The sequence below is a fragment of the Octopus bimaculoides genome, chromosome 18 (genome assembly GCF_001194135.2).
Source record: "Octopus bimaculoides isolate UCB-OBI-ISO-001 chromosome 18, ASM119413v2, whole genome shotgun sequence".
NCBI lineage: Eukaryota > Metazoa > Mollusca > Cephalopoda > Octopoda > Octopodidae > Octopus > Octopus bimaculoides.
In genome coordinates this window covers 47,756,129-47,769,675 of record NC_068998.1, presented here as the reverse complement: position 1 = coordinate 47,769,675, position 13,547 = coordinate 47,756,129, and the positions used below count along the sequence as shown (strand labels likewise).

Below are 13,547 nucleotides of genomic sequence, written 5' to 3'. Positions count from 1 at the left end.
GTAAACCTAACCCTAACACTAGTTTTGTGAGATTTGGCTGTTATTTCTAGCATGTAAATAGCCTGCTTGGTGGGGTGGGGGAAAGGTTCAGATTACATATAGTCCATCTCTACCTATTTTTTTACGGAATCCCACGTTTTAGGCTATGGAGATTCCGATTCTGAAAAAAAAATTGTTTGAAAAATTTCAATCCCCCCCACCACCACCACCAAGCAGGCTATTTACATGCTAGAAATAACAGCCAAATCTCACAAAACTAGTGTTAGGGTTAGGTTTACCCTGTGGATCTATATAAAAACCGGTGGTGGGGGTCGAAATTTTTAAATTGAGGGATTCCGTAAAAAGAAACAAAAGAAATAAGGGGGGAAAGGTTCAGATTACATATATATAGTCCATCTGGACCGTGTAGGGTCAGGAATAAATGAAACTTAACGATTGGTGAGAGCATCAGGCATAACTACAGATGTGTGCCCGTCGACTTTGTTTCCTCATAGCTCTGGAAAAAATGAATATTTTTAGTGGAATTTTCAGCAAATACCTTTCAAATGGTGTAGATTACGATTATTTTGGAATTTGATTTGAAAGAAATAGTGGAGTGTTTTTTGTTGTTTTTTTTTCCATAATCGTATGAATTCTCGCGTGTACACTACAAATTCGCTGAAATTTTCTGTAAATGCCAAAAAATAAAGAAATGTTATGAAGGGTTATATGGGATGCTTAAACCAGAATTCTGCCTTATTTTCTTCCACGTCAAGTTACGATGTGATAAATCTGGAACATATTTGCAGAAAATTTTATTAAAAGATATAAATTTTCAGAAAGCTATAAGAAACCAGATTGAAGTGTGTGAATTGTTCAAAATTCCTGAACCTATTTCTCTGGGCAATCTGAATTGTAAAGGATTAAATGATCATCTCTTGTTCTTTTCTGCTAAATTAGATTCATTTACTGCAATCATTTGCCTTGCTTCTCACTGATTCTCTTCGTTTTGTGTTCAATTTTAGGCTGAGATACTGCATGTTCTCTATGAACATGCCTGCGGCTACACCTTGTTTCATGTTGCAGAGTTTGAAGAAATGTCGATGCTACTGCCACAAGTGGAAGCTGCTGTGCATAATTTGGGCAAGTTTAACGCCATTGTCAAGTTTGTGGCTTTTTCTCCTTTCAAAAGTGGCACCAATGCCCTAGACAACATAAATAGTATATCAGAAGGTAAGTTATCTTTTTGTTTGTTGTTTTTTTGATCTTGTAATTTTCATCATTTAATTTCTGTCTTTCATGCTGGCAGGAGTTGGCAAGCCAGAGAACTGCTCCAGGCTCTACTGGCAATTTTGGCATGGTTTCTATAACTGAATGTTCTTGATGAGGCCAGACCTTTCAGTTAAGAAATCATTATGGGTTGACTACCAACAAAATGTCACTACGTCATGGCTGAGCCCAACACTTTAGTCACTGGGTCCATGTGCCTTCACAATTCCTAATATTTAATGATAAAAACATAAGAATTTTCAAACATGGAATGGCTAAGAGGATCTTGCCCCACTGAGTAAAGTGAAAATCAGAGAAATAGGTCTGTAGGCCAACAAATGGTTGAGAATCACTGCAGAACACTGTGAAGTTGTTGGCGTCTTTGTTTTACTCCTTCATTTGGTCTGTTCCTACAATCTTGCTACCCTGTCATGTGATACTTTAGCCCTTTAGTATTTAAACCAGTTATATTTGGCTGAAATATTCTGCCTGTTTTATGTTCAGACTAGCAAGATATGGGCTCTCACACTTACCCCAAAATGTCATTCTCACAGCCGTGGGATCTTTGCCAAAGCAAGCACTGGGGACTCAAAATAGTCTTCCAATTTGTCAGATTTTGTCAAACTATCCAACATGGGAAACAATAGTAATGATGTTGCTGAAGACTAGGCCTTTGCATTTCTTGACAAATTATTGATTCTTTTCAAATCTTTTCCAATTTCTGTTTTTGTTATAAAACCAGTTTTGTTTCTGTTGCAAAACTTTGAGTTAAGAGCTATCAACTGTCTCGACTGGAATGTAAAAATAATGTTACAGCATAACAGTGTGAGTTAGTGGCATTAATGCTGTGCCATGTCCAGGCTGCTAATCATAAATCGATATTGAACAGTAAATGTCTATGGCACCAGTTCTGTGACTGTTGCTGATTTTAGTGTTCTACACCAAACTAATTCTTCTCCACCCAGTCGTGTCCATTACACAAACTGGTCTAAGTAGAATTTACATCAATAATTTCGCTCTATTTTACTGGCCACCACCACCTGTCTGTCTCCACATAGACTTGACCTTGTAGGCATATGAGAATATTGTTTGAGTCTTCGCTAAAGATATATAGACCCCAGTGTGTATAATTGTGGAAGTGTGTTAACAAACCTCCTGGATAAAATGATGCAGTGAGATGCTAGTTGTGAATATTTTTGTATTCTTTAACCCTTTGCGTTTAAGCCAGCCTTATCCAACCCAAATATTTTCTGCTTCGTTTTCAAGTAGGTCGGATCCTACTCTACAATGTCATTCTAAAAAAATCTCAAAGCTGTGAGATAATCAATGATTAATTCAAATTCGTGTGAATATTGAAGAATTAATTACAAATAGGTTGAAGATTTATGTGTTTGTGTGGTTTGACAAGAAGGCAAATTGTCTTATCACGGCCATGCTTGCACAAGAGTGCTAAACTGTCCAAAGTTATATGCAATATTTTAATGCCCGTCTGTGTCACTCCAGACTAGTTGTAGTTGTAAGTTGTGCTGCAGTATTAGTTAAAAGATGGATTTCATGTTATATTAAGACAACAAAAAGTTAGCATATTTTACTGCATACAAGTCAAATTCTTATTTCTTTATTTCCCACAAGGGGCATAACATAGATGATACTAGTGTGTGACTGATTCAGGTCACTCTAGTGTACAACTGTTTCGTTGTGATTTAGTTGCAGTAATCCTGTGCCATTTATCATTACTGCTGGACTCTGAATGTCTATGGCACCAGTTCTGTGACTGTTGCTGATTTTAGTGTCCTACACCAAACTAATTCTTCTCCACCCAGTTGTGTCCGTTATACAAACTGGTCTAAGTAGAATTTACATCAATAATCTCTCCCCCCCCCTTCTCTCTCTCTTTCTCTAAACATCCTGTTTTTATTTCTGGTTGTGACATCAATTTGAGAGAATGTGCATTAACAATGGACCATTGGAAGATAGTGGCTAGGACTTTAGCAATGTGTGATGATTTTTAACTTAAACATGATGTCATAAATGGTGTGAAGTGGTGGGGGGTACATTATAAGAATATCATAAAACTGAAATGACTAATTTTTGTATGATGTGTTGTAATTGTCACTTATGACAGGGAACTGTCATAAAAAAAGTGGTCTTATATGTTGAAACTGGCCAGATCCTACTTCTCACACCTACTCTACCATGTCCTAAAAATTAACCATCACATCATTGAAATCTTGAAGTTATGAGAGAAATGAATGATTAATTAAAACCAATATAAATAAATAAGCTTGACAGAGTAGTGTGAGAGCTAGAGGGTTGAAACTGCAAGTTTGTGTCCTAAAACCAGGAGCAACCTCTGGTAAGGATGGAGTCAGAAATGTTAATGTTTTTTTTTTGTTTTTTTTAACCAGGTATTCTTCATGAGAATCTTCGGGTTTTCATCGAAACCAATGTTCCAATGTCCAAGAAAAAGGTTACATCACTTCTTGGGGTCGGCGATTCCAAGTTAGGGGCTGCCATTTCTGAAGATAACAGTTTGAATATTTCTTGTGTCCACACTGGAGCCATTCCAGAAATAATCAGAGGTAAGCTTCTTCTTTCTCTCAGTTTTTTTTTTTTTTTTTCCATCTGCATCAGGGGGTCTCATTCATTTTTTACCTATGGACCCCTTCGATTACTGTTTTACTCTGGTGGACCCCTATCACCATTTGATGTTTAAAAAAACCGGTTTTATACAAATCCCAATTTTGTGTTTCACCCGTTCACTTGTGTAAGTTTGCAATAGAGCTTTCTTAGAGAACGTGTTTCAGAGGCCAAATGCATGCTGAAATGTGTAAAACGTTAGAGAAAGAAGCCTGTTTTTAATGATAAATATACCTAAATCAAAATGTTTTTATGATCTCAAATACTACCAGAGATCCCCAATTTGCAATTTAGCTTGCTTGGATCCCCAAGCTGGTGCCGTGCAAAGAGGACCAGTGGTGGTTCCATGCTGGCATGGGTTAGATGGTTCCATATCTGTTTTGCTGTGGTTTCTACAGCTGGATGCCCTTCCTAATGTCAACCACTTTACAAAGTGCACTGAGTGCTTTTACACAGCACCAGCGCAGGTGTGTTCATATGGCACCAACACCTGTAAGCCCACAAGATTATGAATGCTCAGCTGGTACTTCTATTGGTAAGAAGCTTGCCTCCCGACCAAATGGTTCCAGGTTCAGTCCCGCTGCATGGTACCCTGGGCAAGTGTCTTTTACTATATCCTGAAGCTGACCATAGCCTTGTGAGCAGGTTAGGTAAATGGAAACTGAAAGGAGCCCCTGGGGTGGGGGTGGGGGCTTTGTATCTGTGTTTGTCCTCGTAACTTAGCAGTTCAGAAAAGGTCCCAGGCTTTAATAATTCTTCAAGGTATTGCTCTTGCATGGTTACAGTCTAATGACTGAAACAAGTAAAAGATATTGGACACCGAATGTCTATGGCACCAGTTCTGTAATTGTTGCTAATTTTAGTGTCCTACACCAAACCAGTTCTTCTCCACCCAGGTGTTAACTGACCATTGAGCAAACTGGTCTAAGTAGAACTTACATTTGTTCCTATCCCATAAAATGGTGTAAATGTAAATCTTGATGCTTGTTTCAGGCTCTCTCTCTCTCTCTTTTTTCTTTTTCTTTTCTTTTCTTTTTTTTATACCACAATAAAGACCCCTGCTTGAAGTGTTCATCGTTGTCATTAACACTTAACACCGACTTTTCCCAATGCTTGCATGAGTTGTGCAGAATTTCTCGGTTCAGATTTTCTATCGGATGCCCTTTAATATCATCGGCCCTCCCTGTTTTTGAACAACGTAATATTTCCACAAACAAACCACTTTGCTTGTAAAACATTGATGCACATTTGCAACCATTGTGTGAAGTCTGTACAAGGGTACTCTCAAAGACATCACAGTCTACATGGTTAAGTGTGAGTTGACAGCAGGAATAACTTCCAGCTGTAGAAAATCTTCTTTGTTGAATTTCGTTTGGTCCTTGCAAACATCTAAACTAAGCTGTTGAAACAAGGGTAGTGTGATCCTTTCTCTAAACACTTTCTTTGTCTGTTTCTACTGTCAATATTGTCATTTAAAGTGTACTGAGATGGCAGAATCGTTAGTATGCCAGGCAGAATGCTCAACTGCATTTAACCTGTCTTTTGTAAGTTCTAAGTTGAAATTCCACCAAAGTTGACTTTGCCTTTAATCCTTTTTCAGGGTTGATAAAAAAAATTAAGACCCAGTTGATCCACTGGGTGTCACTGTAGTCAACTTTCACCCTTCCCCGAAATTCCTAGCTTTCTGCCAAAATTTGAGACCAATATTGTTGTCGTTTATTTGCCAGGTATCCGAGTCCACTTCCACAATATAGTGAAAGGGATGACATCTGTGACCCAGAACAAGGCCCAGTTGGGACTTGGCCACGCCTATTCTCGTGCCAAGGTGAAGTTTAACATCAACCGAGTTGATAACATGATTATTCAGAGTATTGCTCTGTTAGATCAACTGGACAAGGACATCAATGCATTCAGTATGAGGATCAGGTGAGTCTTGAATTCAATAGTCTGCTGTGAAGTTGTGGCTTTCAGGCATTCTCATCTTTGGGTGAATGGAGAAATTATACATTCCGCATAAACTTTAATCTTTCAGCGTTCAGATTAGTGTCAAATGTAATCCTTATTTATTCACATCGTCTTGAATTAATTATGTATTATCTTGTGACTTCAAGATTTCAATGATGTGGTTGTTTGTTTTTGCTATGGCATTGTAGAGTAGGTGTGAGATGTTGGATTTGGCCAGTTCAAACATAAAAGAGGCAGAATATTTTGGCTGGTTTAACCCTTCAGCATTCAGATTATTCTTATTTCTTTATTACCCACAGGAGGCTAAACATAGAGGGGGGACAAACAAGGACAGACTAAGGGATTAAGTCGATCACATCGACCCCCGAAAGGATGACTGGCAAAGTCGGACTTGGTGGAATTTGAACTCAGAACGTAACGGCAGACAAAATACTGCTAAGCATTTTGCCCGGCGTGCTAACAATTCTGACAGCTTGCCGATTATTCTGTCCAATGAAATGAGAGATTTTGATGATGTGACTTTATTTTTAGAATAATATTGTCAGGAAGGTAGGAGAGCCCAGATCTGGCTGGTTTAAACTTAAAACAGGTAGAATATTTTGGTAGGGTTAAACTGGCCATATCCAGCCCATCAGATCTGATCTCTCTCACATACCTTGCAATGTCATTCTGAAAATAAACAAATTGCACCAACAAAATCTCGAAGCTATGAGATAATGCATGATTAATTCAAATTAAATAAATAAGCATAACATTTGACAGAGTAACTAAAGGGTTAAGATATATATATATGGTCTGTTCGTCCTTGTTTTAATTGAATTCAGTTAATTGTTTGATTATTTCCAAGTCTTTGAGTCTGCAACCATATTTCTAATTGTGGTGGCAGAATTAAACTTGGTACATAAACAGCTATACATATTCTTCTACTTGTACCTGGAATTCTATACCCAGGTACATTTAATGTTTGCTGACATGCATAAACATACTCCATGTTTGTATACTGTTACTATAATCTTTAGGGTAGGGGCGAGTATAATACCCACAGTTTTCTGTAGTTTTATGAGGATATATACAAAAAATAGTCATTAGTCAGATTTATTGTTAATTGCTGTGTAAAAACAATGAATGAAATCACGTTTGGGTCATTACCAAGTAAAACCTTTGCATTGAGAAAAGTCCATCTCTTAACATCTATTTTTCCATGCTGGCATGGGTTGGACAGTTTGACAGGAGTAATTTTTGAAACCACGGACACATACATTTGATATTGTTGTAGTTGTTGCTTGTTTTTTTATGATTTGATAAGATGATGTATATATGTGCGTATGTTTATATAATTGTTTGTTGTGCTCCAGAGAGTGGTATTCCTACCATTTTCCAGAACTTTACAAAATTGTCCCAGAACAAGCACTGTACGCAAAACTAGTGAAAGTCATCAAGTCACGGAAAACGATTACAGAAGAAACTATAGATGTGATGGAAGAGATTCTTAGCGACAGAAGTAAAGCTCAGGCTGTTTATAAAGCATCAAAGTCTTCAATGGGTGAGATTCGGTTCCGACCGTTTTCTTTCAATTTTTTCATTTTGTGAATTAATTAATTATTTCAATAGATGGTTTGCTTAGAGTGCATCTATTTTGGCATCACTGAAGTGATGCTGACTTATTTGGGCCGCAGACGTTTTAAGATTTCTTCTTTTCTCTCTCTCTCTCTCGATATAGATATATATATATATAGATAGATATATGTATATGGGTGTGTAAATATATAGATATATGTATATGGGTGTGTAAATATATAGATATATGTATATGGGTGTGTATGTGTATATATATATATATATCTGTGCTTGCTGCTATTCTTTTATTTGTTTCAGTCATTTGGCTGCGTCCATGCCGGAGCACTGCCCTGGAGGGTTTTTAATCAAACAAATCAACCCCAGTTATGCCATTGCCTATTTATATTTAATATTTGAATCTAATCTCTATTTCAGGTATGGATATATCACTGATAGACTTACTAAATATTGAGATGTTTGCTAGACGTGTGGTCGACCTCATTGACTATCGAGCTAATCTTGTGGATTATCTGCAAAAGAAAATGTCTCAAGTTGCACCAAATCTCACAGCATTAATCGGAGAAACGGTAAACTATTTCAATCTTTCTCTCTTCATCAAAATTATCACAGGAATGGGGTTTCTGTAATGTCTGTCAAATATGATGTGTCGGTGCATAGTAAATGGCATATACAGAATGTGGGTGGGCTTTGACAGTTAAGTCTTATTATAGATCTTTTATAAAAGAATATAGGCAAAGGCATGGCTGTGTTACTAAAAACGGGTTTGCTTCCCAACCATATGGTTTCGGGTTCAGTCCTGCCATGTGACACTTGGGTAAGCTTTGGCTGGGACTGATAAACTGAAGAGCTGCATCAGGTTCCAATCTGATTTGGCGTGGATGCCCTTCCTGATGCCAAACTTGGTGTCACATAAGCCCTTTAATATTTAAACCAGCCAGATCCAGTCTCTCACACTTTGCCTACAATGTCATTCTGAAATGAACACAATCGCATTATCAAAAGATTGAAAACTACGAGATAATGCATGGTTAATTCAAAACTGTATGAATAGATAGGTTTTCTATTTAAAAGAAAGGTCTGAATTGGTGATGCGGGGTTTAAAGAAATGGCTTTGGTTAAACCAAGTTGGCTCAGAATGGGTGGTGGGTATTTAATAAGGTCCCTACTTTATCAACGTTTCGCATTGGCAGGCAGGCAGTATACCAAACAAGAGTTGGTGCCTACCATTTGCTGTGTTCTTAATTTTGTCTGTGAATAAAAATGTTTGATTTTCGAATGGTTTCTTTCGGACAGGTTGGTGCTCGACTTATTTCTCATGCTGGAAGTTTGACAAATCTTGCCAAATGTCCGGCTTCAACTTTACAGATTCTTGGAGCTGAGAAGGCACTCTTCAGGTAAGACATATACAATGACCAGTCACAGAGTTGGTGCTGTTGTGTGGAATAATTTGTTCATTCTGTTTGGAGCTTTTTATATTTAGTCTGGACTGTTGGGGCTTTTTTAAGTTTTTCCAAGTGTTGTGAACCTGAGATCTTCGCTTTCTATTTGCATGGACATGGCTGTGTGGTAAGGAGTTTGCCTCTCAGTTGCCTGGTTTCTGGTTCAATCCTGCTATGTGGCACTTTGAAACAGTTTTTTTCTACTATGGCCTCAGGTTGATCGAAGCCTTGTCGATGATTAGGTACATGGAAACTGAAAGAAGCCCATTGTGTGTGGGTGTATTCCTGACAGTCTGTTGAAGGCTAGCAAGCAGGAACTTCGAAGTCACTGTCACCTCCTGTAAAACTTTAAGTAACATACGTATACTCGATTACCAATGGCACATTGTGTCCTTGAGCAAGATACTTCCTCTCACATTGCTCCACTTCACTCAGCTGGCAAAAACGAGTTTTACCTGTATTTCAAAGGGTCAACCTCATCACATTCTGTGTCATGCTGGAGGGTACACGTGTTTGTGTGGAGCACTCAGCCACATGCATGTTCATTTCATGAGCAGGCTGTTCCGTTGATCAAATGAACTGGAACCCTTGTAATCAACAGAGTGCCAGTTAACCTAATACATCCATTTGTTGTTTACGCATTTGTGTATATCAGTCAGCTGTGAATTCCACTTGCTGTTGTATGTTTGAGCAGGGAGCCACCCAAGGAGATGTGAAGGCAATTATCATAGCAATACCCCCTTCCCCCATCCAGTGCCATATTGTGCAACAGTTTTGAAAATGTAGAATTTCTGTAAAAGAAAGACACAACATTTGCTCTGCTATGACTCCTTTGGTTGAACTTTCTATGTATTTTCTATTTTTAGAGCCTTGAAGATGCGAGGGAACACACCGAAATATGGTCTAATATTTCACTCCACATTCATTGGGCGAGCTGGCGCCCAAAACAAGGGCAGGATATCTCGGTTTTTGGCCAACAAATGTTCTCTGGCCACCAGGGTTGATTGTTTTGCAGGTGAGTAGTGGTGGTGGTGCATTGCTAGAAGTGTAAATGATAGGGCTGTGTAGTAAGATGGCGTCGGGGGTTGACTTGTTTTTGGGTCTTTCTAGAGCATACAACTAATTAGTAAATGATAAAGAAATTCTGTAGACCTTCAACGGGGTTTCAGGGCTAAGACCCTTCTTTGCCCAAAGAGTCTTAAGAAGTCTACCAGAGATGATGCTGGCTTTGGCAATTTTTCTGTTGGTTTAGCCTTTTAGAATTCGGATTCCTCAGTCAAACATAAGTCTTCCATGCTGGTATGGGTTGGACAGTTCGACAGGAACTGGCCAGGTAGAAGATTGCACCAGACTTCTGTGTCTGTTTTTGGCAGTTTTTACGGCTGAATGACCTTCCTAACATTGTTTTGAATTAATCACGTATTATGTTATATAACTTCAACATTTTGATGTGGTTGTTTTTAGAAGAGCATTGTTGGGTAGGTATGAGATGCTGGATCTGGCCAATTTGGGCCACATAATAGCCAGTGTAAGTGCTAATGGGTTGCAGCAATAAATTTGTCTGATCATCTGTGGTGATGTGATTTTCATCTATTGTTTTTACAGAATCTGTGCCTATTCACTCATACCTTTGTGAATTCCTTTACTTAAATTAAAAGAGTCAACTGCTAAACACCCTTATTATGTATGGTTTCTGTGGTTGGCATTAAGAAGGGCATCCAGTTGTGTAAACCAGACCAGAGAACCTGCTGCAGCCCCTGCTTTTGTCATCTATCAAATCCTGTTGTGTATGTTCACATGGGTTTATATTAATTGTGTATACTATTATGCTGTCAGTTTGTTTCATTAACTGGCTATAACAGTACATCCTCCTATTGTTCATGGTTGTTTATTGTTATTGGTGTACATGTTCATTGTTAGTATTGAAAATATGATGTTTGTTATTTTCCAGATTTCCCAAATTCTGTGATTGGTGTACATCTCCGGCAGCAAGTAGAAGACAGGCTTTTGTATTATGAAACAGGTTCCACGCCAAGGAAGAACATTGATATCATGAGACTGGCCCTGGCTGAGGTTAGTATTTACTTAATTAATTTTTAATTATGAAACTCAGGCAGATAAAGCTATAAATGATAGTGTGTGAATATGGCGTTTAAAAAAAGAGCCTTTGGATGCAATAAGTTGATGGCTAAATATATTGGTACATGATGTCTGTATAATGTGCTCTTTTAGGTTTTGCTCACTTTTCCAATGATGAAACCATCCTTGCGCACAGAATGCTGGAGTCTGCTGCTACAGCAACTTGGCATATGTTAGTCAACCCCAGGGACCAAAGATGGCCAGTGTGTGGTCGCTTTGGGTCTGAGGAAAAGTGATGCAAAATCCTTCCCTATTCTTTCATGTCTTATCATACAGCGTCCTGTTGCTCCAACTTCCCCCTATTCTATGGTCATATTTTTGCGAAGTAATTCACTGAGATTTTAACATCACCATTTAACATCAATTTTCCATGTCAGTATGGGTTGGACGGTTCTACTAGTATTGATATGCCAGACAACCACATCAAACTGCAGTGTCTGCTTGGTGTGGTTTCTGCGGCTGGATGACTTTACTAATGCCAGTTTGTCTAATTGTTACATCACACCTAATTACTGCTTGATTATTACATTGTATCTCAAGGCAGCAATTTGGCAGAATTGTTAATATTTCAGACAATATACCTAGCGGCATTTCGATCGGCTTTATGTTCTGGATACAAATCTGCCAGGATTGTTTTTGCCTTTAATCTTTCCACTGTTGATGGAATAAACATCAATGGAACAATGGTGTCTATGGAATTTAACTTCCCCTTCCCCTCGAAAAATTGCTAGTCTAGTGCCAAAATTAGAACAAATTATTACATGTTTAATTACTGTATATTTGGTATTAAAGAGTGGAGGTGCAATGGCCCAGTGGTTAGGGCAGTAGACTCTTGGTCATAGGATTGCGGTTTCGATTCCTTGCAGGGGATGGTGGCGAACCCTGCTGTACTCTTTCACCACAACTTTCTCTCACTCTTCCTGTTTCTGTTATGCTTGTAATTCAAAGGGTCAGCCTTGTCACGCTGAATATCCCCGAGAACTACGTTAAGGGTGCACGTATCTGTGGAGTGCTCAGCCAATTTCACGAGCAGGCTGTTCCGTTGATCGGATCAACTGGAACCCTCGACGTCGTAAACAACAGAGTGCCAACAACAACGTGTTAAAGAACATTAAACCTGGTCTTATCCATTTCACTGATTGCTTTTTTTTATTGTTAATAAGTTATATCTAATTACTGCTGTCAAGTCTAATTAGTTTTTCTTTCTCAATTTTCAGGTTGCCAATCTTTATATCAAGCACCAGAAGAAGGAAAGGAAAAAGAAGAAAAAGTCTCTGTCGATTGTAGAACTGCCGGACAATGCTATGGTCAATGGTGACACTGTGGTGGGCGTTCCTGATGATGAGGGCGGCAGCGGTGATAAGTTGATTTCTTCAAAGAAAAAGAGGAAGTTGGCAGATGATGAAGAGGAGGCTGATGTGACAGAGAAGAGCAAGAAGAAGAAGAAAAAGAAGCATGATGAAAGTGTGGTGGAGGAGATGGAAACGGTTAATGGTGGCGGTGATGATGTGGAGACTCCATCTTTGTCAAAGAAAAAGAAGAAAAAGAAAAAGAAATCTGGTGATGAGGAGGAGGAGGAAGAAGAGGTAGTAATTGTAAATACAGAAAGTCCATCAAAGAAGAAGAAAAAGAAAAAGAAAGAGGAGGAGGAGGTAGCAGAGGTTGTAAATATAGAAGTTCCATCTTTGTCGAAGAAGAAGAAAAAGAAGGTTGAAGAGGAAGAGGAAGCAGAGGTTGTAAATATAGAAACTCCTTTGTTGAAAAAGAAGAAGAAGAAATCTGGTGATGACGATGAAGAAGATGAAGCAGAGGTGGAAGTTGTAAATACGCAGACTCCATCAAAGAAGAAGAAGAAAAAGAAGTTGGATGCTGAAGAGGAAGATGGGAAATCAACGACTCTGTTGAAGGAGAAGAAAAAAACTGATGATGTGGATTTTACAGAAAATACAGAAACTCTGTCAAAAAAGAAAAGTAAAAAGAAGAAATCTTCATAAGTGAAAGATGAGGATGACTGAGTGAACGAGTTGATTTGCACGAGTGTATGTGTGTGTTTGTATGTCTGTGTTATCAAAGACGGATGCCGCTAGTTGGTAGCATCTGTAGCGGACCATTTTAAATTATGTTATTTTTTAATGTGTATTTCCAATACTTTGGTTATTGGATAACAAAAAAAGAGAAGAAAAAAAATAAAGGTTTAAATTTTATTATATTCAATCATTATTTCTTCCAAAAAAGAAAAAAAAACTTTTTTTTTTTTTTTTTTTTTTTTTTTTTTTTTTTGCCTTCTCATTTTGGTCTTTTTATGTTCTGAGTTCCATTCCTGCTGAGGGGAGTTGATTTCACCTTTCATCTTTCTAGGCTTGACTAAGGTTCTACAACTGGGTTTTCTAATGCGACCATTCCTTCCTCCTAAATTTCTGGCTTCGTGTTTATTTTCGTACTTATTGTTACTGGTTCCGGTTATTTCTGACGTCAACTTTGCTATTCTTCCCAAATTAGTGAAATCATTGGCGTATGTTCCTCTGCGCCACTATTTGT

At 38.2% G+C, this 13,547-nt stretch overlaps 1 protein-coding gene across 1 annotated transcript in view; it reads left to right on the top strand.

The window, feature by feature from the left end:
- LOC106880091 (nucleolar protein 56) overlaps nucleotides 1-13,213 on the top strand; it is a 14,722-nt gene extending 1,509 nt beyond the window's left edge. The window contains exons 2-10 of the mRNA XM_014929907.2: nucleotides 1,005-1,212; nucleotides 3,657-3,830; nucleotides 5,616-5,814; nucleotides 7,209-7,396; nucleotides 7,846-7,997; nucleotides 8,725-8,825; nucleotides 9,737-9,885; nucleotides 10,822-10,943; nucleotides 12,227-13,213. Of these exons, the coding sequence (XP_014785393.1) occupies nucleotides 1,005-1,212; nucleotides 3,657-3,830; nucleotides 5,616-5,814; nucleotides 7,209-7,396; nucleotides 7,846-7,997; nucleotides 8,725-8,825; nucleotides 9,737-9,885; nucleotides 10,822-10,943; nucleotides 12,227-13,003 (2,070 nt within the window). The 3' untranslated portion in view covers nucleotides 13,004-13,213. The remainder of the gene's footprint in view (nucleotides 1-1,004; nucleotides 1,213-3,656; nucleotides 3,831-5,615; nucleotides 5,815-7,208; nucleotides 7,397-7,845; nucleotides 7,998-8,724; nucleotides 8,826-9,736; nucleotides 9,886-10,821; nucleotides 10,944-12,226) is intronic.
- Nucleotides 13,214-13,547: the final 334 nt, after the last annotated feature.